Source organism: Alligator sinensis, unplaced genomic scaffold (genome assembly GCF_000455745.1).
Source record: "Alligator sinensis unplaced genomic scaffold, ASM45574v1 scaffold151_1, whole genome shotgun sequence".
NCBI lineage: Eukaryota > Metazoa > Chordata > Crocodylia > Alligatoridae > Alligator > Alligator sinensis.
This window is the reverse complement of record NW_005842534.1, coordinates 724,779-748,959: the sequence shown is the minus strand read 5'-3', so window position 1 is coordinate 748,959 and position 24,181 is coordinate 724,779. Positions and strand designations below refer to the sequence as shown.

General features: G+C 42.0%; 1 protein-coding gene across 1 annotated transcript in view; it reads right to left on the bottom strand.

Moving 5' to 3' along the window:
- KNDC1 (kinase non-catalytic C-lobe domain containing 1) overlaps nt 1-24,181 on the bottom strand; it is a 164,597-nt gene that overhangs the window by 110,985 nt on the left and 29,431 nt on the right. The window contains exons 3-4 of the mRNA XM_025213522.1: nt 18,957-19,155; nt 14,242-14,300 (exon numbers count right to left, since the gene is read on the bottom strand). Of these exons, the coding sequence (XP_025069307.1) occupies nt 14,242-14,300; nt 18,957-19,155 (258 nt within the window). The remainder of the gene's footprint in view (nt 1-14,241; nt 14,301-18,956; nt 19,156-24,181) is intronic.

Below are 24,181 nucleotides of genomic sequence, written 5' to 3'. Positions count from 1 at the left end.
GAATAGATCATGTTTTTGTCCCAAGCCCTAGCTCCGTGATGCCAGCACCCTATAACCCCAATCCTGTCTCCACACACTGATCCTGCTCCCCATTCACATGCGCCCCCATTCCATTTCATTCCCTGCCCCTGGGGATCGCAGACCACTCTCCATGGAGACCCTGCCCACCTGCCTGCTCCATCTGGTGCCCCCAGCCATGGGTGTGGGGCAGACAGGATGAATTGGCATCTCCTCAAGCCACCCCCCTCTCCTCCATGTCAGGCAGTGTAAACTTCTGTGACAGGTGGCTGAGGCTAGGTCAACATCCTCCCTGTCTCTACCCCCACCCTCACCAAAACTCCTTAAGTGGGTCTCCAGCCAAAATAACTGCCCACCCCTGAACTACAGTGTAGGCATTTCAGCTCTCTGCTTTGGGATTAATTTCTATTGGCTTTGCAGAGACTTTTCATTTGTTGCTGTGACCAGCAAAGCAGTGGTATCTTAGTACTAGATGAGACTGAATTAATTAAATCCATTGACCAATTCTGGATATGGATACATGTGCACTTGAAGCCATTTTAAAAGGGAAACATTTCAAGAAGGCAGCAGCCATTGCATTTTAATTCTTACATGCAGGCAAACTGAGAATGACGTGAGTACAGTAAAACCACTCCAGTTTCAGCAGCATTAATGTTGGCATGGTTTTACTATGTTTGTATCATTCCTGGCTTAACCATGTGTAACATAATAGCTATTGCCATTTTGAAATGTTCCCTTTTACAGGCTGCTCCAAATGTACACAGGGCCACACCTACTGTGTGTCAGCATATTTTACAGGCAGTCCTAGAGGCACTGGTATGTGCCACAAGACCTTGGCAGCATCCAAGAGCACTTTGTTGAGTGGGATTGCTAAGCAACCCAATGTAGAGGCATGCAGAATAAGTAACAGCTTGCAGAGCTGAAGCTTCGAGATTCTCTAAGTCTCCAGAACAGAAATTTGTTCTGATACAAAGCATCATCTGGAGATACAGAAATGTTATCAAGTTTCTGAACCCTTGAATGGATAGGAAAAAGTCTCACAATGAGTTCCTGACCTATGGGAGATCCTCAAGTGCTGTGGGCATCCTAATTTAAATTGAAAGTTAACTAATGAGATGGAATTATCACTATCACAGAAAATGAAAGGAGCATAAAAGTTGCATAGATACTAGAAACCATATGATACTCGTGACCATGATAGATGATGCCAACAATCTGAATGTCTATCTAAAGTCATCATATTCATACTGTCAACACAGTGGAGTCCTTGCTGACTCCAGGATGGACACGAGCCGCCAATGCGAGGAAGTGGTCAGTAAAGCTAACTGCACCTTGTCATGCATCTACACATGCATCACAAGCAGGTCCAGGGAAATGATCCTTCCCCTCTATCGGTGCTGGTCAGGCTGCAGTTGAAGTACTGCATCCAGTTCTGGGCGCCGCACTTCAAGAGGGATGTGGCTAGCATTGAGAGGGTCCAGAGGAGGGCCACTCGCATGGTCAGGGGCCAGCAGGCCAGGCCCTACAAAGATAGACTAAAGGGCCTGAATCTATTCAGCCTCCACAAGATAAGACTGAGAGGGGATCCATATATAAACTCACCAGGGGTAGGGAACAAGCTGAAAATAGATGAGGCTTTGTTCCCCCAGGCACCACCTGGGATAACAAGGAATAACAGCCATAAATTGATTGAGAGCAAGTTCAGGCTTGATATCAGGAGGCATTACTTTACAGTTAGGTCTGCCAGGCTCTGGAATGGGCTCCCAAGGGAGGTGGTGTTCTCCCCTACCCTGGAGGTCTTCAAGAGGAGGTTGGATAGATATCTGGCTGGGGTATTATGATACCAGCACTCATTTCTGCTCTGGGCATGGGGTTGGACTTGATGATCTATTTAGGTCCCTTCCAACCCTAGAAACTCTGAAACAAGAGCCCCTTAATAAGGGGATTTGAGATATTGAAGTAGTATGCTATCATAGGAGATGGATAGTCAACATTTTTTTATAAAAGACAATGACAATAAAACCTATTTTCACCAAGTACTACTGAAGAATGAGTTGAGAATAGTGAGTGCAGTCCAAAGTAATGGAGAACTCTGAAAAACTAGGTAAATTCCTAGTGATGGTTAAGCTGATGGTACCAGAGAAGTGGAAGTTGGATAGAATCCAACAGATTCAGACAATGTAACTGAAAGATGAGAAGATATAGGTACAAAGGTGGAAATCAATAAAGGTGTAAGGCTGGAACCTAATGTTAGATCCCCAGCCTCTTGCACCAAGATGTCGGACATAGGATTTACTGAGCACTGATTAGTACTTTCTCAATTTTGAGGTATTTTTAAGATCAGAGGTTCATGATGCCTAAGATATGGACAAAAAGAAAGCAATCTATATTTTCTAAGGGACCTGCCTTTAAGGCTTAACCACCTGTGGTGACCTGCTAGGTAAATTAATCGTTTTGGCAGATGCAGCCAGGAGTACTGATTTTTCCTCATGGTCTTTCAACAAGAAAACTTGTATCAGACTCAAGGTAAATAATACTGCTACAAGGGAACAGCCCTCACACAAGAATTTCTGAAACATTAAGTCCTTTATGAGACAGACACGCAGCTGTCACATCAATTAGGGATGTGATTCACAGCAAGATGAAAGAGACATCTTGTGGGCCCATCATTCAAAGGCATCACAAAATAGAAAGTGTTTAAAAGGCTGGTGATTTATGGGCAAATATTCTGGCCGTGGTATCAAAAAGAAAATGTCATAACTGGGAAGAAGCTTGCTAAGTACTGTTAATTACTCCCTTTAGAGATTAAATCAGAGGCTCAGAGAAGTAGGATATTCTGACTAGCCACAGGCACTAAGAATGAGGATGATTGGGGGAGTGGAAAAGGGGGAGACTCCATCCTTTATGCTCTTGCCTGGAAGCATGAGGATATGAAAGAGGTATATCAGGTCAGAGAGTTCTCCAGCAAACTAGGCATGCACCTACCAGCTGTGCAATGATATATTATTTCCAAAAGAACCCAGAGAACTCATTTATCATTGTTTGAAATAGTCAATAAAAAGCATCCCCTACCCACCCTAAATGCATGCAATGCAGAGACAAACCTAAAGCAGGGAAAAGGTTAAATTTATCTATCCTGACATGTTGCCTAGTTTAAGCTTCATTTAGTAAAACATGGAGTTGTTTTGTATAGTTAATCACATCACCAAAAATAAGAGGAGCAATTAATACAGATGCATTTCTTGGTGGAACCTACATAAAATAGAACACTACTTTTAAAGCACACAGCTAACCAAGCCCCTAAATTAGTTTTAAAATATTTTCAGATACACCAAGTAAAAATTCTCCTTTTTAGGAACATAAATATTTCAGATTTGCATATTTAAGAGAGCCCAAGTAACCAAATCCCAGCAGCAAAAGTTGCAACTTTGTTTTCTGTACTCTATTGCTACCTACAGCATCCAGCGTGCCGACTCCTGGACAACTGCTGATATTTGCCCTGATTTTAAAGGAATGAATTACATTTTCCATATTTCCCAAGTCATCTACTGACTCAAGCTCTATGATGTTACCCTCACATATGAAATGAAAACCACAAGGTTAAAAGGACCTCAGAGAGCCTGCAAGGCTGAGTATCCTTCACTCAGTAGATAGCCCAGGATGGAGGGAGCTAATACCCCATATCCCAGTAGCCCATACCAAGCACAAAACTACTTCTGTGCAGCTTTTACAATAGATCAGACAGGTGGTCGAAATAAATTATAGACCCTCAGTGTGGGTCATTTTTTGTCCTTAGTGAAAATTTCTGTGCAGAAGAAAAGATACAAACTCTTCTTCATAAAGTTGAGCAGAATACTCTTCAAACACTGATCTGTGAACAGCCAAGTACCACATTTGGGCACATGCAATAACATTCCATTTAGAGATGCCAGAGGAAACATCTCCAATGATGGTGGATGCTAGGGAAGGTAATGAATAGGGGACAGATAACTTAAGATAGGGGGTGGGAAAAATAGCTCGACTCCATTTCCCAGCAGTCAAGCTGTGACACGCTTCAAAATGGTGGCTGTGGGGCCCGGGTTTCCATGGAGACTGGCCCAGGCAATGCTGGCAGTGTGCATGGCTAGGCAGGGAGCTGCTCCGGGGCCAAGCAGGGCATGCAGGCAGTGAATCGTGACTCTACCCCAGCTCTGGACCACTGTTACCACCGCAAAATCCCAGCCCCAAAGCAGCTCCCCACCCAACTGTGCACCCTGCCAGCGCTGCTGAGGCCAGTCTCCATGGAAACCCTAGTCCCATGCCGTCATGGCCCCACTGCTGCTAGGGTCTCCATGGAAACCAGCCGCAGTAATATGGGCGGGGGCTGCTGGGAAATGGCATCTACCCTGGGCCCAATCCAACCTATGGGCCGGACTCCCCCGGCCCCTGCTCTAGATATACTTGTTTCAATGCTCTTCCTCTAGAGCATCCATGCCTACTGCTGTCAGACAGGCCTATTTGTTACTTAAAAGGGGGCACAGATGTAGGCCACCAAAAAACAACTATAAGCCTCCCTCAATTAGGGAGGCTGCTAGATACTGTCACAACCCAGTGATTTTGGTGCCTCGGCACGATGGAATTTTCCCGCCACATGAGAGCCTCTTGCACAGCAGAGGTTTTTGTTGCAACAGAAAAACCTCGGTGCAAGAGAGTTCCCGCCATTTGAATGCAAATTTGTGTTCCGCTATTGGCCAGTTCTAAATTATTCCTACGTGGCGGCTAGTAATTGGCTTGCTAGCCGTTTAAAATTTCGTGCGACTTCCGCCCAAGTCGGAGAACTTTGAGCACGCTGCAGAGTGCCTCTAAAGAGATCTGACTTGCGGCTGAGCTGATCGATAGACTGATCACCTATCGATTCTTCTCCCCGTCGCCGAGCGCAAACCCCGACGTACCCTTTCCCTGCCGGCTTAATTTGTGGACGGATTAGCTGGCCTGAGCCTTGCCAGCTGGAGCAACTCACATAGTTGTTCAAGCGACCGAACCACCTGCGTCGCGGCTACAAGCAGCGTAAGTAAAGTTTTTGCAACCAATAAGCTGTGTCTGCCTCTCCATTCACCAGCCCGCCCAAAAGGCCAAGTAATTTCTAAGTCACCTCGAGTTGGTTCCGGCCGTCTGAGACAGATACATAATGATTCATTACTGGGGCAATAAAGGAGAAAACAGGGGCAGAAGTGTAGGACATACATTAGTAACGAGGGGTCAAATGAGGGACACCAAGCAGAGAACACCAACCAGCACCTGCTGCCCCTGGAATATATCTATTGTCAGAGACAGGATACTGGGCTATATGGATCACTGGTTTGACCTATTATGGCACTGCTCATGTTTCATGCAACAGACTCAAAACAAGGCTAAAATTCCAGATCTGAGTTGACAGGATTTTCAACTGATGGTTAAACTGCAGGCTTTCTGGGTCACCGATAAGATTCTGCAGACCAAAATGTGCAAGTGCTGATAATGCATGAGTAGGGACCTACCTAAATCGCGATTTTGCAATTAACATGAAACCATGAAAAACTGATCTCTATGAAAAATGGCATTGGCTGCAATTTTACAGGAAATCAACCCAAAAAAATTCAAAATAAACCCCCAGTGCTGCTGTGACCTGGCCTTGCAGCCCACCCAGGAGGGGAAGGCATCAGCTGGTGGGGCAACAGCAAGATGGCAGCTGCTCCCTCATGCCTCTCCACAATCAGTGCTCAGGGGCAGGGCCACACAAAGGGCAGTTAGTAGTCAAAATGATGGCCATGCCCTTTTCCCTCCTCCCCTCTAGGGTCTCTCTGCCAATAAGCACCAAGGGGCAGGGCCCCTCCTTCAATCAGCACTAAGAAGCAGAGGTGCCACAAAATGACTGCAAAAATCAGCTCTTCAGGATGTGACCAAGCTGCAAAAATTGCTTTCTCTCACTGCAAATTATGTAGGTCTCGCCACATGAGAAAGAACAGAATCAGCAGTAGACACTACAACTAACTGAAACAAAATCTGCACATTAATTTTTGTTGCTATAAGAATCAGAGACAACCCTAAATACAACAAAGCAAAACTGTTGCCTATAGACAGACAGATACAGTACCTTCTGTTGGTGCTCACAACTTTTGCCAAGCAAATATTTTAACAAGACTAGAGTTGGCTTTGCTGCTCTGTTCAAAGTGCTCTGGACAGCAGTCAGCTGCTGAGGATTCTGCAAATTTCGTGTTGCTACTGCTACATGAAGCGAGGGGTCAGCAGGAGGCAGCATAGGTGTTGGCACTGAAGAAAATCCCAAATAGAGAAACTATAGGAAAAATGCAGTATCACAATTTTCCTTGCTTCATCTTGTCAACCAGAAAGTTCTGAAAGAATGAATAAATTCACTTCTCTTTTTCCCTTCCCCCCCACCCATCACAGCTGAGGAACAGAATGGTAAAGGCCCTCCTCATTTCTCACAGCAGTCAAAGCAGCAGCTTTAGAGAGGACAGGAAGAAGGCAGTTACCTTTTGGCAGTTAAGGTAGGGAAGAGGAGGTGGAACTACATGTTTACAGAGGCAACTATAGTTGGGACCTGAGCTTGTCAGCCCCTTCAAAGGTTCCAGATTGGTGGTCATCAACCAGTGGATCTTGATCCACCGGTAGATCTTGGAGCCTCTTGCAGTAGATCTTGGAGTTGATCCAAGGCTGGAGAGGGGGGCTGAGTGCCCGCATGCATGCACACGTGTGCCCCAGCCCAGCAGATCAGTCCATGGGGGAGGGAAGGGGCAGGGGCTAGATAGAGGCCCCCCGCGATAACAGGCAGTGCCACAAAGGCAGGAGCAGGGGTAAGTTGAGTGGGGCCCCAGTCAGGTGGGACTTACCTGCTGCGGAGGTGTGCCCCCAGATAAATTTTTCTCCCTCTGCCTTGATTTATCCCCCTTTTCCCTCCCCACAGACTCACCTGCTGGGCAAAGGAGGGTTAGGGGTGGCAGTGGTGCACAGTAAATCTTTGGATGCTTTTAAATGCCAAAGGTAATCTCCTACTTAAAAAGGTTGGAGACCACTGTTCTAGATAAAGCTTCTGACCTATACCTTGAACATCTTTTATGTTCTGGTTCCTTAGACCAAGAGGTTTAGACTTTCTTGCACTGAAAAAGTTACCAGTTGCATACATCCCAGTATGTTAATTTAGCAATATGTTAAAGGTCACTTCTACTCCTCAGTTGAACTTTGTATTATTAAGACACTAATCAACTTAACTGTTCTCTTTTAGACAAAATTTACAAGTTAAACTTCATAGTTAAGCTACTACACAAGAATAATTAAAATGGCTTGTAAAGCCAGAATACTCTCTCTCACACAAGTTTGCACAAGTTCAATTAAATCTTTTAACTAACATTTTCTTTTTAAACTGACACAGCTTGCATGTGCAGATAAGACTTTACACTGTTTATAGCGTCCATCTTCATTTTCTAAAGGAACACTGCTATTTCCTTGGCTTTCTCCCAGATACCAAATCAGCGCACTCAGTTCTCACCTTGTATGAGAGAACAAAGGCAGATACTGGAATGGTGGAGAGGAGGACAAACAAAAACCCAAACCTATGAAGTTAGCTTCACTTGCCCTCGTTCTGCCCAAACTTGCTATTACCACATCCCCAGAAGCCTATGATTGTTTTATTCTCAAAACTTTTCTATCTTTACAAAGTACAGAAAAGGAAAATTATAACTACTACTCTGTTTTCTCGTCTTAAAAGAGGGAAGATGATCTAGGCTGACCATGAATGGTTGTCTTGGCAACTGTTGATCCTCTGAATTATGGCACATGCACAAGAAGTCTATGTGACCACCACACCGAGACCTGCAGAGCATATACCTAGGCAAGAATATGGAGGAGTGGAGGCTGCTCTAGACCTACCATCCCCCACCTTTAGACCATCTAGATAAAATCCAAAGACCAGATCAGGTCCAGATGTTCAGTGTCTTGATGGCTGGAACTTCTGACTGGAGCTGCTTCTGACTGCCTAATGCCTCAGTGAGGGTGCATTTATGTCAGGGTGATGTCCTTAGTCTTCCTCTAACCAAGGAGTACCCACAAGGCAGTGAGGGCTAAGGCTGAGGTGCCCTATACTCAACTTACTTTGGAGGTTGCAACATTGTGGTATTTTATAGGAACTACCCTGCCACAACTAGCCGCACTATGTGCCACCAAGCTGTACAGTCAGAAGCAGTCTGCTTTACGTGAGCCCTGAAAAGTTCACAAATTTACATTAAATCCTAGTGATGCACCACTAAAGATTTTCTTGGCTGATACTGATACCCGATTATTAACCAGGCATATCAGCTGATACTGATCTGATACCCAATTTACAGGAATGCAGCTGGGCAGTGTGGAAAGCAAGGGGTGTTTGGGAAGGAAGGAGCATGGGGAGCAGCTCAAGGCCCCCATGGTGAGGGAAGGAGTGAAGCAGGTGCTGGGGGCGCTACCCAGCTCGGGCAGGGAATGAGACTTGGGGCTGGGGCAGGGAGCAGGACAGAGCCATGGGAAGCTCATCCAGGGGATCAGCATCCTGGCACTTAAAAATGGCAGTAGGCACTTGAACTAAAGCTTGGTGAATGAGCTTTAGTTCAGGTGCTGCTGCCACCATTTTTAAGTGTGGGGATACTTTTAACTGGAGCCAAGCGGGGCAAAGGCAGATGTGGAATGCTTGCTGCAGGCTCAGGGCTCTCTGCCCTGCTGCCTTTGCCCCAGGGACCCCACACTGGTCGCACATCCTCTGCCTGCATGGCAGCAGCAGACACAACTCGCCAGCCTCACTGCTGCCAGGTGGGCAGGGGGTACATGGCCAGTGCAGGGCTCCCAAGGAAAAGACAGTAGGGCAGAGAGACCCAAACCTGCAGCAGGCAGCCCACGACCACCCTGCATACAAATCTGGAGGGGCACATGTCTGACCATGCCTACCCTGGGGGAGAGGGGGGTGTAGCAGCCCCTCCCCTAGTCCCCTGGGTGAAACACCCACAGTTCCATCCGACTGCCCGCCCTGGCCCCAAGTCCCATTCACTGCTCTGACTGGGCAGTGCCCCCCAGCCCCACTCCTTCCCCTCACTATGGGGGCCTCAATCTGCCCCCCCACGTCTCTTCTCTCCCCCATGCCGCTTCCCCTCCACAGACTTACCTGCATGGTGCTGCTCTCCATGATAGCTGGCTGTACTCCTGGCCACATGCATGCATGCAGCTGCATACATGCATGCAGTGTCTGGGGGCCCCCACCAGAAGGCATATTATATTTATCAGTTAACATTATCAGCTACACCAGCCAAAAAAAGCCAATAGCTGATAACATTAATTTTCCTTTTAGTCAGTGCCAATTTGATATATTGATGCACCTCTATTAAACCCATTCATTACAACATGTGAAACTGAACAGCTGTGCTATTAAAAGCTTATAAACTATGTTCACACATGGCAGACATCTATAACCTTTGCATCTATATGCAAGATCATGTTAGAAATGTGAGGCCATACATCAATGAATCACTGTGCCAGACTGAATGGCAGTTTTGTGATGTGGACAAATAGCCATTTGAAGCTGGATTCAGATGACCCACATATAACCCGAAGCAAACTCCTATTGTACTGTTAGTGATTAAAATTAGTCTATTAAAGAACTCAATAACATTCTATTGTATCTTTCTTACTAGTCAAAATTCACCAATTTAGCACACTTTAATGCAAGGCCAGAAAAAGGAGTATGGGCAGCTAAGGAACCACTGAGAAAAAAAAAGAAAAGAAAGAAAATTAGTAAATCTTTTGCTATTTTGATGAAGAGGATTCTTTTTTCAAAACTCAGTTAATATTGAATTGAAATTGTTTGTTACAGTACTGAGTAAGGATGACAGTTTTTAGATATCCAAAAGGTGAATACTGAAAAAGCTCAACACCTGTTAATACACAAGTGCCTTAAAATGAATCTGCTTCTCAGCCTCTAATGCTTTATTTTCTAAAAATACTCAATGCCACCCTCTACTGCAGAGCTTTCCAAACTTTTCATGTTGGTGACACACTTTTTAGACATGCATCATTTCGCGACACAGTAATTCAGTTCCGGGGGAGGGGCCAAGGGAAGCAGACGCGAGTAAGGGAGCTCCGCGGTGCCCTTCCGCAAAATTTTCTGCATTTCGCGCGACACACCTACACACTGCCGCCGACACACTAATGTGTCGCGGCACACAGTTTGGAAAGCTCTGCTCTACTGGAACCAGAGCAGGATCCCTATAAAATATTTATTAGACAATTTTGGGTTAGGGCTTTGATCCACATAGTCATTGCTAACTGATTTTAGCATAAGACACAGTGGAAGGTAAAAACAAAACAAAAGAGAGACCATTTTACAAAACAGATTTCAAGGGGTGGCCTAAGGTAGCATCTACGGAACACTCCGATAGAAATACAGCAGCTACAGACCAAAAGTCAACATGCTCAGTTTCATAAACAGCATCAGCTTAAGAAGCATGCAGGCTTAGACAGATGACAACTCGTCATAAGTGTCTGCCTTTGAAATAATAATAATAATAACAATAATAATAATAATAACAACAACAACAACAACAACAACAAATAGGTCTTTGATACCTTACTCTTTCTTCTTTCTCTTTTTGCTGCTACTTCCCTCTATACTGTACTGTTAACAGTCTATATGGAAGTAGATCTAAAACCTTAAAAGTGTCCAATTAAAAATAAAGTCCTTCTAGATTCCTCCTCATGTTTACTACATTAAATGCTGTCCTGTAGGAAAATAAACAATCTAATCAGCATTCTTCCTTTTCCTTGCACTGCCACAATCCTACACTAGTAAAAAAGGGCTGGAGCAGTGCCTAATCAGGCAACTGCATCCAAGTATTGGACCAGTTTAGGAGGGAAATGGAGCAGCCACTGAAGCTTCTCACTCGCACCCCAGATTTGGGATCCCTCCCTTCTAAAAGCAGGCAGGCATACTGACTGCACATCACTCCCCAGCTGTTTGATTATGACCCTTACATTGTGCTAGCACTAGGTCATCAGGTTGGCTAAAAGAAATTTTGAAAAGTCACTGAGAGCCTTTCTAAGCGATGACTTTTTCACTGACAGTACTGGAAGTTCTTTCCATAGCCACCTTCACCTTAGTATCTGGTGATCTATAACAACTCTGCCAATTGCATCTCAGTAGTACTTTAAACTTAACTCTCCAGTGTTGAATTTTAGTCTTTGAATTTTTTTAATTGCTCTGAAATTAGCATTGCCAATTAAACATTGCCATTTTATAGCTGGGAAAAAAGAAAGATTTACTGACTTTCCCAGAATACACATGAACTCAGAATACCCATTACTCAGTCCTGTGCTTGATCCAGTAAACCAAACTTTCTCTTACTATCCATAATGCTCACTCAAAACCTAAGTCTATAAAGGCGCCTTTTCAGACACTGGAATAGCAGTGCATTCCAATGTGTTGCCCGTGTCTGTTACTCTGGGACACTGGTGAGTGCCAGCTAAGTTTAGTTGCTAATTAGACTGGAGTCACAATTCCATTAAAGTTCAGGGCCAGCAATTCACAAAGAAGGAAACAGCCTACTGCTTATAGAAAGAATGGTAGCCTGTATTTGAAGGATTTGTAAAGAGCCTTTTTTCCCCCTAAATCCAGTAATGATTTTAAATTAATTTTGACTCCATATACTAGAAACTACAAATTGTCACACTAACTGTAAGTGATGACAAATATACATTACATATAGACCAGCCAAAGATTCCAATTGTCCTTTGACAGAAAGTAGTTAACAGGGTGGATTACCATCAAAACAGTTAGGAGTTACAATATTAAAGGCTCATTTTATAATGAAACAGGCCATGGAAAAACATTATCTTTTGTTGCTACTGTCAGCAGAGTGCCTTGAACATGTATGTTAATAAGTAATCGTACATATGCCATTGCACTAAAAAGCAAACAAAAAGGCCATGTCCCAGGAACAAGTAGCTGCACACATTCTCATCCCACAGAAGGAACAAAACCCCCAAACAAATGGGGAAACTCATTACCATAATAGAGAGCTGGGGTTGACAATATATGGCCCACGAAGCCACAGGGCTTTGCCTGTGCCCATACCCATGTTGAGGCCGAGCAGTAAGGAATTGTATGGGAGCCAGGGACCCAGAAGCTGTTTCCACATCATTGCCACTTTTCCCTTTCCTCCTCCTCCTTCCTCTGCTCCCTAGTTATAGTGTGAGCACAGCTTCCAACTGGAGAGGAACTGCACCAGGGCCAGCCTGGGTAGTTCAGGAGGGCAGAGGGGGAGGGCAGGGAGAAGTGGCAGCAGTGTGGAAGCAGCTTCCAACTCCCTGGCCCTGGCACAGCTCCCCTCCAGTCTGAAGCTGGACTTAAACTGCAGCCAGGGAGCAGGGGGGCCAAGTGGAGCAGCAAGGCATGGCCACAGCTCCCAGGCGCATGGCTTCAGTAGGAGAACAAAGAAAACCCTTCTCACCACCAGCCCCTGATGTTGATATGCTGCCAAAGCCACCCAGATTGGATATGGATTGTCCCAGCCCAGGACTTGTAAAAGGTTGCTGGACCTAGTATAGAAAAAATCACATATTCCCTCAAGCCAAGGCCTCGCAGAAATTGCCCAGAAGAGAGGACACAATCATATGGAGTCTGATTTTTTCATGAACTCCCTCTACCTCTCCTAACTTCTTAAGAAGTTCTCAACATTTAGAAGGTAGCAAGCAATATGAATGGCCAGGGAGAGGATATGGATGTTACAGAAAAAAAAAAGCAACATGTTCTAAAATTAAGCCAATTAAGTCCAAACCTCTAAGCTTTCAGAACACTGCCCAACCAGATGCTTACACGTGGCAGCCAAGACCACTGTTACTAAAGGAATAACTGAAGGAGTTTGGACTGAAGGAGAAAATATGTTTCTGCATAACAGAAAAAAAGGTGAAGACCTCAAAGAGCTAGAATGAAATTACAGGATTTTGGACTCAAGAACCTTTTCAGTCAGCTGTAAGAGATCTGTTTGGGTCAAAGAACAGAGAAAAGATTTATTCCTCCTGATCCAAAGATGTGGGAATGCTAAACTGAACTGGACAAAATAGAATACTAGTGTCTTGTAGGAATAAAAAGCCACCAACTTTATTCTACATTCCCAAAGCAAGTCAGAATATAAAGATTGTTAACAGTGCCCAATTAACAGACACTTGCAAAATACTGGAAGAAACACAGTTAAGTCACTTAAGTTCTGCCTGCTTAATTATTTCTAGAGTGCCCTCGGTGATGACGGAAGGAATGAAAAGGAACTTTGTTTCTACTGCTTCCATAACAGTACTCTGCCATCATCTACAATATTTGTATTTTTCCATCTTCTTTTTTTGTCGCATTCCATTGCCAAGGTTCACTAAGAAACATTAAAAAAGTGCTGAGCATGAGATTTAATTATAAGACTGATTATACAGAAGATACCCATCAAAATTAATAAAGTGATTTGTATTAGATTATGCAGAAACAGAGATTCCCTTACACCCTGACTGTCAGCAGAATATGTTTCTAATTTAACCATTTTAGTTATAATCTAAAAACACAAACCATAAATTTAAAAAAAGCTACAATAAATAGTGAATCTAGGAATTTCTTCTATAGAAATTAGTTGGGGGAAAATGTGCTTTAGCAATGGGGCGGCTGATTGGGGAGGTTAATGAATTAGTGTAAACAATCTAATACTAATTTAATTTAACAATGTAGAGCATTTGAGGATTGTGGTGCAATAGAAATCCATCTGTTTCTTCATTAAGCCAAAGATAAAATTGTTGATTATCCCACCATGAATTATCTTATTGATGAGGATTGCAAACAAATTTTATATTTAATCATAAATTCATAGCTATTCCCTGAACAAACAAGTTTAGCCAATGAAGGATATAAAATGTAATACAGACCAGCTGTAGTTTAAGGCAGACCACTATAATATTTAGCTAAAAGAGATTTGTGTATTTTAACAGCTAGTGAAGAATGGTTTACATACAAGAACTTCGTGTTCCTTTCAAATTTACATCCAATGTATGTACAGACTATGTCTCCAAAATAACAGAGATATCATCGATTCCTAAATACCAAAAATAAACATGAACATCATAGATCAAGAAAAACTAGTGTTCAATACTATAGATACTAAAATTAAGATTTGTCTTCATTTGAAGTTTATTACTTGCCTCAAAGGTGTTACCAGTGATATCAAATTCAGGTGGTACAAAAGCACCTTCTGGATCATCTTAAAAAAAATAAGAGGGAGAGATGCATCAGATTAAGAAATCGACAATTATACTTCTGTTGTACTTCTTAGCAATCTTATGTTGCAGAATGAAGTCTGTATAAAATTGACAAGCCTGTTTGTTTGCACTCCTCTGCACCACTAAGACAACGATGTACAGAGGTGATGGTTCAAGCACCATAAGGAATATGTCACTCCACCACCACCATCATAGGTAAAACCCCTAAGAGCAAAACCCCTAAGAGAGGAGGGCTGACTAATCAGGAGGCAAAGACAGCTGACTTCACCATCAATTCACTGGCCCCTCAAGCTGCAGGCTCGTTCACCAAAGCTCAACTTGGGAGATCAAGAACTTGAGTGTCATTTTGCCTATAGTTTTGTCATTCTGCTTGGTCTGCCAAAACAACAGAAAGCAGATAATGCTCATCAGCAAAAACCTGGACTGGTTTCCTTTACCCATTGTTGGAACCAACTACTCTATTACCCCTTTTTTCATAAGTGATGAACATCTGAATTGGAGGGAGGAACAGCAGGGGAGGTGTGCTGAGGGAACAACAGAGCTACCCCTCTTGCTAAAAGCAGAGGGAAAGCTCCTTTGTTTCAAACTTGTTTTTGATTACTTATAAAGCTGCACTCAAGTCAATCAACCTGTATAAAATACCTAAAAGGGAAGAAAAATTCTATGTCAAGTGCTTACACTCGCTACGGACATCTTTCTAGAACAACGTTGCTGGGCATTGGAGCTGGCATTTTCTTGTGCCCTCCTTTGGCCTTGAATGTCTCATTAATGCAGATTGTTTTTCAGAGTTCTTTCCAACAGCAGTACCTGCAGATTTGCTATGTTTTTTTTTTCACTACATGCCTTTCAGAGGACACATTCAGACCTACAGTTGATCAGCCACTACTCATCTTAAGCCCTCATGCATGTTGACTTTGGCTTACCTGCGCTGCTCAAAGTGTTAGCCGACATCCTAACACCAACTTGGTTGTGGAGGTGCAAATCTACAAGATGAAGCTTTGGGATGATCTCAAAATTCTAGTTCACAGAGTTCTTTCAGTAGGCGGTTTAAACCCCAAACTAGAATATGACCTATGGTCAGGTTGCCCCAGTTTCCATGAGGGTTTTTGGCTCCCAAGCCAGTATGATTTATTTTAAACAAGATAGAATGCTTATTAAGTGTATTTTATAAACCTAGAGTTGATTCTACATGTCAATGTTTAACATATGACCCAGTGTCAATTGAAAAACGCAATTTAGAGCCAAATTAAAAATAGTAAATCCTCACCCTAAAAAGATTTCCAATTTCTCCAACCTATCATTGCAGGCAAATGCATTTGTTAATAGATGGGTGTATGCTATATTTTAGTTGCAGCCAACAGGGTAAGAAAAGAGAGTATCAGGGTTCAAGAACTTGACTGAAAATTCTGTCCCCAGTTATTTAAATCTCAGTAATAGCTTGATCCAAGTACAGGATCAAGTTCGGAAGGAATTCAACCACCACTTTGGAATATATCAAATGTACCAAAACTTGACACAGAATATCTTGGATTCAAAAGCTTGTCTAGCTCTATCCCAGTGACATAGGGTGATAGCTTTTATCGGACCAACTAAGAAATCCTTGCCCCACAAAACTTGATAGTTAGTGTTTGCACTGTGACCTCAGTGGGAATCATGGACTGCTGACATCCTATCAACTCTGTGAGAAACATCTGAAAAGGTGTAAGTTACAAGAAGCTTTTGGATCATCAAGTATCTCTCTGAGCAGACTAAAAATTGTGGAAAGTGACAACAGCACAAATAATGGACATAAATTTTGCATTCAAGAAAAATAACTAAGCTCTTTTCTCAACAAAAATAAAAGCATTCTTGACTACAGGTGTTAGGCTATCTATGTATAGCTTAGGAATTCAGCAGCCTACCTGAATCTTGCACTTCAGTAACAAAGCCACAAATACACTATTGTGAAAGCAGATAGTAAACTCATCTTGTCTTAGGCTGAGAGAACTAAACACTGGACACTGAATACTAAAGCTACTAATATATTTACAAATACAGTATATAATATATATTTACAAATGTATCACTGTTAGCTAGTTCTGACTGCAGAGACAGATGCTACCTTTGGTTACAGGATACTTTTAACTGGTTTATGAAATATAGTAGCTTTCTGCAAGAACCACTTTCCTATATCTGCTGTCTAGTAAGCAACAATTCCCTTCCTACGGTGTAGAGAAGGTAATGTTATTCTATTGTAGTGTCCTTCCCTACAGACCATGGGTTTTCTCTTTGCTTTTCTTTCTCCTTCTGAACCCATTTAGAAGAGTTAAAGGTTGCAGTTGGGTAATACTTTACATTTGGAAAATCTGCTGCATTATTATTTGTATTAGATCAAAAAGCTCTCCAACTATGGTATTTTTGCATGCGCTGCTACTCAGTTTTGCCTTCTTTTCCCTGTTAGTTGGAACCCACACTGTCACACCATTAGAAAGGAAAGACATACTATGACTATGTGAATTACTTGCAAGTCATTTATAAATAGGGTGACCATACATCCTGGTTTAGCCAAGACAGTTCCGAATTTTGTTGGCTGATCCCAGACAGTCGGTCAAGTGTCCCAGTGGCTCAGAGTCCAGGGGGAAGGTGGAGCGGCACGGTGCCACCATTATCGTATATCCTTTTCTTCTTCATTAAAAAACTCAGCATTTAAAGAGGTACCTTCACGTGTTCAAATTTATAGCTTAAATACTTTTCAGCCATTAGTTTAGATTTCTGTCTCTTGTGAACTCTTTGTTTTTTTGGCTCCAAAATGAAACCAAGATCTCAAATCTTTGGCATTACAAAATGTTTCATCTATCAACCTTATTTCTTTCGACAAGGAAAGTAGTAAGTATCTTTTAAAGAAACGTTGTGGCAAATTAGACTTAAAAAAATTCTTACAAAATCTTAAAATACACACAAAGACCCCTAGATATAAATATTTAAAAGGATTATTTCCTTTAAAAAATAAATAAATAAATAAATAAAAGAGATTTCTCCTGCACAGGTAAGCCAAATACTGTAGCATCATGCTAGTGCAATGGTGGTCAACTTTTGATTCTGTGCTGCAAATTAGCCCCCCACCATCCCCAGGTGTCACTCTGATTTACTTCCTCTGCTTTCTGCTCCTAACTCTACTCTTCTTTGTTTCCTGCCCTATCTGCTGTTTTGCTGCCTGTCCCCTTCCAGCGTGCCATAGGGGCTGTTGGTGCCATTCGTGGAGCATGTGCTTCAGGTTGGCCACAAGTGGCACAGGCAGCCTCTGGCTGTAAGAATCTGGAAGTGAAACAGATTTAAATAAGTGAACCTCATTAGTATGTTTTAAAATTAATCAAATTCAGATATACTTTTTTATATATATATATATTTGTTGTTTCTATCTTTTGTTTTATTAAATCATGGAGTCATAGAAAATTAGGGTTGGAAGGGACCTCAGAAGGTAATTTAGTCCAACCGCCTGCTCAAAGCTCATGTTTTATTCATTTAAATTGTGGTACCACTAATATTCAACAATCTAAAAATCTGATTCCTTTAGGTGCCATTTCAACAATTTAAATCAAAATTATGGCCAATTCAGAAAAAGACTTTATTCAATAACATCTGGAAATTAAGTGACAAGTTTAGTTATTCTGACATTATTTTAACATGAATTAAGTTTAAGAGACATAATAAAACCTAAGAGAAGGGGTTTGGAATAGAAATGATCTTTCAAGTTACTAAAGGCTGGCATTAGACCTCTCTCCTTCACTGCTCCCCACTTGCAGTTTTCTTAGCTGCCCCTTCTTGCAGCCTGAAAAGCAAAGACTAGAGATATTTGCCATTCCTTTTCGGTCTTGCCCAGTGACAGTCTCTCATCCACAATGAAATCAAAAGTCCTTTTGTTACACCAAGCATTCCCCCCCCACCTCCTGTGATACTAGAAGATCGTACATTCTGCTATATGCTGCTGTTTGGAACACTTAACGTTCACTTTTGAACTGCAGTCACTTAAGCCACATATTCTGCATGTCACTCATGACTAGAGAAGAAGCAATTCCATGAAAAATGGTAACTTTATCAGGCAAGGCTGACTGACATCACTCAGTTCATGTTAAGTACAAACTTTATCAGGTCACATGCATTTTACTGCCAAATCTATGACCAGCTTCAACAAAGGATGCTAAATGCCAACTTTCTTTTTCATTTTGTACATTTACTTTAAGGCTTAGAGAAATGGCAAAGGATTATACTTTGCCTGCGTCTTTTCAAACATGTGGAAACAAGTCTATGACTGACAATGTTTAAAATTCATGGGTAATGAATTCACATGGGAAAACACACCAGAGTACATTCTTTCTATGTTTTGATTACTATACACACATGGACGCAAGCATTTATTAAATTGAATTGGAAAACTGTTCAACATTAGCATTGATGTAGGTCCATTTTTACTATTCTGAAACCTAGTCTTGTGTAGTTTCACGTGGAGTGGCATGCATCTATTCATTAAAAAAAAATATGCTTTTCAATCCAATTAAAATCTGTGTAAAGTTTGATGAATAGAGTATAACGTTTTATTAATCTTCTCAGCATGAGTTATCATACTTTTTAACAAATTGCCTAGAAGCATAAATACTTACCACTGAGTTGTTCCATGAAGCATACATTGCCATTGGTGTTAAAAGCCAAAGTGTCAGGAGTAATGCAGAGTGTCTGGAAGATTGCAGAATGGGCAACACTCTTCAGAGAATGGCTACACTCCAGGCAAATTGCCCAGATATCTTGCTCAGTAAGACAGCTATCCCGCAGTGACAAAATATCAGCAAGGGACACATTCTCCTGCCAAGACATGAATTCATAAATTATTTTGTATTTCATGACATTACTTGTAGCCAATTGTGTCATATGTAATATATAATATATAATCTAACATGTTTCTAGGAAGTCCTCAAACTATCTAGGACAAAGATCAACACCCCATATCCTCAAGTATTTAGCCTATATCCCTTTTAGTATAGCAAGTCTCTTAAAACACAGCCAACCTGCATGACTACCTCACAATATGTTAACATCAGAAAACACATTTGTAATCTATTAAAACTGAGACACTCCTCAACCATATTTTTTTTAAAAGATAGTCTTAATAGTAAAGGCACAGTGACTTAAGTCAAAGGAAATGAGGGTTAAAGAAAGTGAAAGTTAGTTTCCTGGCTCTAACACACAGGCTAGGGACAGACATTCAAGAAGCCAGAGCCTGAACTGATTCAACCTTTGCAGATTAGTCTAACCTGCCCAGGCTGAACTGGTGTGTAACTGGACAAACATGCTCTTTGCACAGAGGAAATGTGGGCACATGCCTGCAGTTGCTCAGCCCAGGTACCAGGGGCCACTAAAGTGGCCCTCGGCTGCAGGGAAGCTGCGGGGAGGGCATGGCCAGGCCAGGCTGAACTGGCCAGAGAGAGGTTTAATTTCCCCCTCCCCTGTGCCACCAGCAGGAACCAGAGTCAGGTCCGTCCGGCACTCTTCCCTCGCTCCCTGCCCAGAATAGGACCCTGGGCTCACGCTGTGAGAGGCATCTCCCTGCTCAAGACAAGCCCCGCCTGGCCAGTGATGGGGTTATTCTGACTCCTTCCAGCCTCTAGCAGAGGGGACAGCCGGAGGCCTATTCTGGGCAGGGAGCAAGGAGTGGGGTGGGGGTGCGAGGCAGACCCGGCTCAGGTCCCTGCTGGTGGCGCATGGAGGGAGGAATTAAACCCCTCTCTAGCCAGACATCCACCCCTGCATGTCCTTGCTCAGGCTGGGGAGCTTGGCTGAGCTGGACCAGAGAGCCCTGCCCAACTCAGAGAGCTTGCAGGGATGCTGGGGATCTCTGATTTAACTCAAACCAGCAAAGGGTCTAGGACAGACGATGCATAAACCGGTTTGAGCCAAATCAGTTAAGTCTGATACTATGTTCAACCAGGTTTATCTCAAACCGGTTTCAGTCATTTTGAAACTGGTTTATGTACACTGAACGTCTGTTCTGTTACAGGTTTAAATCACTTTCTGATCACTTAAACCAGTTTGTGTGTAATGTCTGTCCCTGGCTGTAAGGTTAGGCACATCAATTGTGAACTCCCATCTTCCACATAGGAAGAATACTTGCCTTCTTAAAAGGCATGTTGGGATGTTTAGTTAGTGTTTGGACTTTGGAGGCTTCTTTGTGAGCCTCAGAATATGCAATATATGCTCGAGGGGAAGAATTTTTCTATCCTTTTTAAAGTCAAAATTTGAGTTAAACAGCTTCCTTGATACTTGCGACTTGTCTCAGGCCTTCCCTCTTTATAGGAACCTATTAAAGTAGTTATTTACTATTTATTTATAATGTAAATTTATAATGTAATTTAAAGAAATCTTCTTCTTTGGACCCCATTACCACAGTAGTGGCAGGCTGCTCTTTATTAAGCCCCAAAGAGGAATTCCAAGAACAGAGAAAGGTCTGTTGTTTGAGACATTCAGGTATGTCTACACTGTACAATATAGTTTTGGGCTGGCTATGGATGGGCTAGCTCATGTACCAGATCTACCAGGTCTACTGCGTAGATGCACCAAGGCTAGCTCTAGACTAGTAAATAATATCATCACATTGGCATTGCAGTGTGCTGGGCTAAGCCTGGTTTCACAGCAAAGCTAATTAGATTGCACGCACCAGGGAGACACACCCTTAGATGTTGTTAGTGCCTCATGCAGTCTAATTTACACAGATGACCCGTATCTGTGTAAATTATAATATCCAGCAATCCCCTTCCAACATCAGATACTTTAAGAAGCTGATTAGCTGAAAACATTACCATTAGATGTTCTATGCCCAGTAGCCATATCAGCACATATAGTTAATTAACAGGAAGTGGTGGGAGGTGACAGATCCTTCAAAAGGCACTGAAGGAACAATTAGAAATAAAACAAGGACCAGGAGAGGATGGGCTCATGGTGGGTAAGACAAGATTTCAAGACAAGCATGCTCAAACATCTCAGGCAGCTGAGAAGTCAAGTAAGAGAGTGCTGATTCTGTGTGTTAACTTTTCAAGGCAAAAACCTTATTCCTTATACTGTCATTTCAACAATTGAATCAAAATTATGGCCAATTGAAAAAAATGCTTCATTTAATGAAACCTGGAAATGAAGTGACAAATTTAGTTATTCTGACATTATTTTAAAATGAATAAAGTTTAAAAGACATAATGAACCCTGAAAAGGAGTTTAGAATAGAAATGATCTTTCAAGTTACTACAGATTAGCATTAGCCCTCTCCTTCATTGCTGTCCACTGCAATTTTCTTAGCTGCTCCTTCTCACAGCCTGAAAAGCAAAGACTCAAGATATTTGTCATTCCTTTTTTGTCTTGTCCAGTGACACGCTCTCATCCACAGTGAAATTAAAAGTCCTTTTGTTAAAACAGGCATTTTCCTCCACCCCCATATTGACCCACCATCTTGTGTAAAAGTTCAAGTTGGATACATCATCATACTTTAATCAGGAAAGTCATATGGCAGCAATTGCAAAACAATAACATGACAGATATTCTTCATCTCCAAAAACCTACGTGCTCCATAAATGCAATCATTAAGAGAAAAAATGGCTAACAATTTATAGCTAGATAAATATTTTTAAAGTGTTTCAAGGTGCTGAAAGGATTATAGTAAAATCAAATACAGGATTGGAAGACGCTACTTAGTCCAGTCCCCTGAATTTGCAGATTACCCCCAAACTCCCAAGCTGTCCCTTCAAACCCTCACACACAAAAAGGCAAAAAACTATAAACCCCAAGAATGTCTTACACTACGCCAGAGGTAAAAGCAATGGAGACAAGGGCACTGCCAACACTCTGCCACTACAATGACAGAGGAGTGGTTGGTTAATATATGCACAGAAGGTCTTAGGAAAATGACCATGCCCCACACTACAGAGGAAGGCAAAAACTTTCACATTCTGCCAAACTAATGCAGGGGAGAAAATCCCAGATTTGGTAGTATGACTGAGCAGCAGAGAAGGAACTAAGAGGAATCTAGCTAGGGACCCTTGAGTTTCCAAAGTACTAGGAGGACTATCAGCACACCCTGGTCAAAAGCCGCCAGCTTGAAACCTCTGGCTCCAAGTTCAAGTTTTACTAAGCTTTCAAGTAACAGCTCATCAAGATGAACGGTGTGAAAGAAAAGATCAAACATTAGGGCCTTCTGTAGACTCATTGCTTTTCTTATCTTACCATTCAAATTTGGAAGTTCATCTTAATGGTTAAGGTTAGAATTTTGTTTTGAAAATGAAAATGTGCATGGTACAAAACCTGAACATTCTTTCTTGGCCATATAATTTACAAGGTCCAGGACCAGCTTCTGGTATAACTTCCTGCTGCCAAACACTATGGCAGGCGTAGATGTGAAAGACAGCATTTTAAATATGAAGATAGAGACAGACTGAGAAAAAGGGAACTCTCAGTCAGAGCATTTGATTAATAGTATATTCCTAGACAAACAGGACAATGGACAAATAGATCTTGACAAGAAAAGAGAGAATCTATTAAAATAGGACTTTTACAAGCCTGCAATGGATGGCTGTCATGTCCCATTTAGTAATAAATAAAATAATTTTGAAAAGTATTTATACAAGAGTTTTCTCTCTGTTATTTCTCAGTCTTTTGATTACTTCAATGCTGGTTATCAGAGTGGCAAGACACTCCTCCTGAATATTCCTAAGACTGCTATAATTGCACTAATATGCATCCTTGATGTCCTGAAAGCAGTCTGGGAGATCATCCAAATTGCAAACACAGAACACATGTTTTCCTATCAACAGAAATGAATAACTGGGTTCAATCGGAAGAATAAGAACTACTTCTGATGGGTTTCCATCTTGGAAATAAATTGGATTCATGTTTAGCTGAATATGAAAGACAAAACTTGTGCTTCTCTACCATGGGTCGCATTCTGCAAGGTGGAGGTCACCTAACAGGATCCAGAAAGAGATAATGTGATCCTACTGGTGGTGTTAAGTACTGAAATCACCTTTTCCTCCAAATATTATCATTATTATCAGTATTAGTAACACCAATTTAGAACTGTTCCTTTTTCCTTAGCGCCATTAGATCGATGCATCAAGTGCAGAATCTGAGACAAAGAGTTCTTCTACTTACTCACTTCTGAATGCTAGTATCCATCCTGTTAAAGAGAAACCTCTGGGCAGCCTCCACTGCAAAGCGGAGGTTGCAACCTCCCCGTCATTCCAAACCAGAGCCTCTCTACACAATATGGCCTCACCCTTTCATCAGCTATGCCAAATTAATATATTTAGGAGGCACCTTTCAGAAGACCAGAGTTTGGCCTTTGGTGCCTTTCTACATTCTGCTCATTTTGCTGCTTGTCTGCCTAATCCTCATGCCTTACTTAACCTGAGCAGGACTCCTCTCTTTCTCCATGCACTCATCCTTCCCTCCTTAACAGGCTGCCCTTTGAGGCACCTACCACTTGAGGCCCTCATTTTTGCCTGTACTGTAGCAAAACCCCCAGTATTTCTTTTTTTAATTTTATTTTAAAATGCATTCTCTCCCCTTCCCCAACCATTTCTGACTTTCTCTCTATCCCTTATAAGTGATTACAAGTAGTACTAGGTAAGCTAAGTTCTTGTATGCTATTACTGTAATAAGCCCCTTTTAATATTGTAAATAGTGTTCTGTTATGTTTGTATTGATATTTACTGTTTTATATTGTATTATATTGTGTTCCTATCATTTTTGCATTGATTATTGTTTCAAATTAATATTGTATGGTTTAGGCCTGTGTCTGTAAAGTAATGTCAAGTAATGTCAAGTTTCCATTTTGTATGTCAAGCCTCCA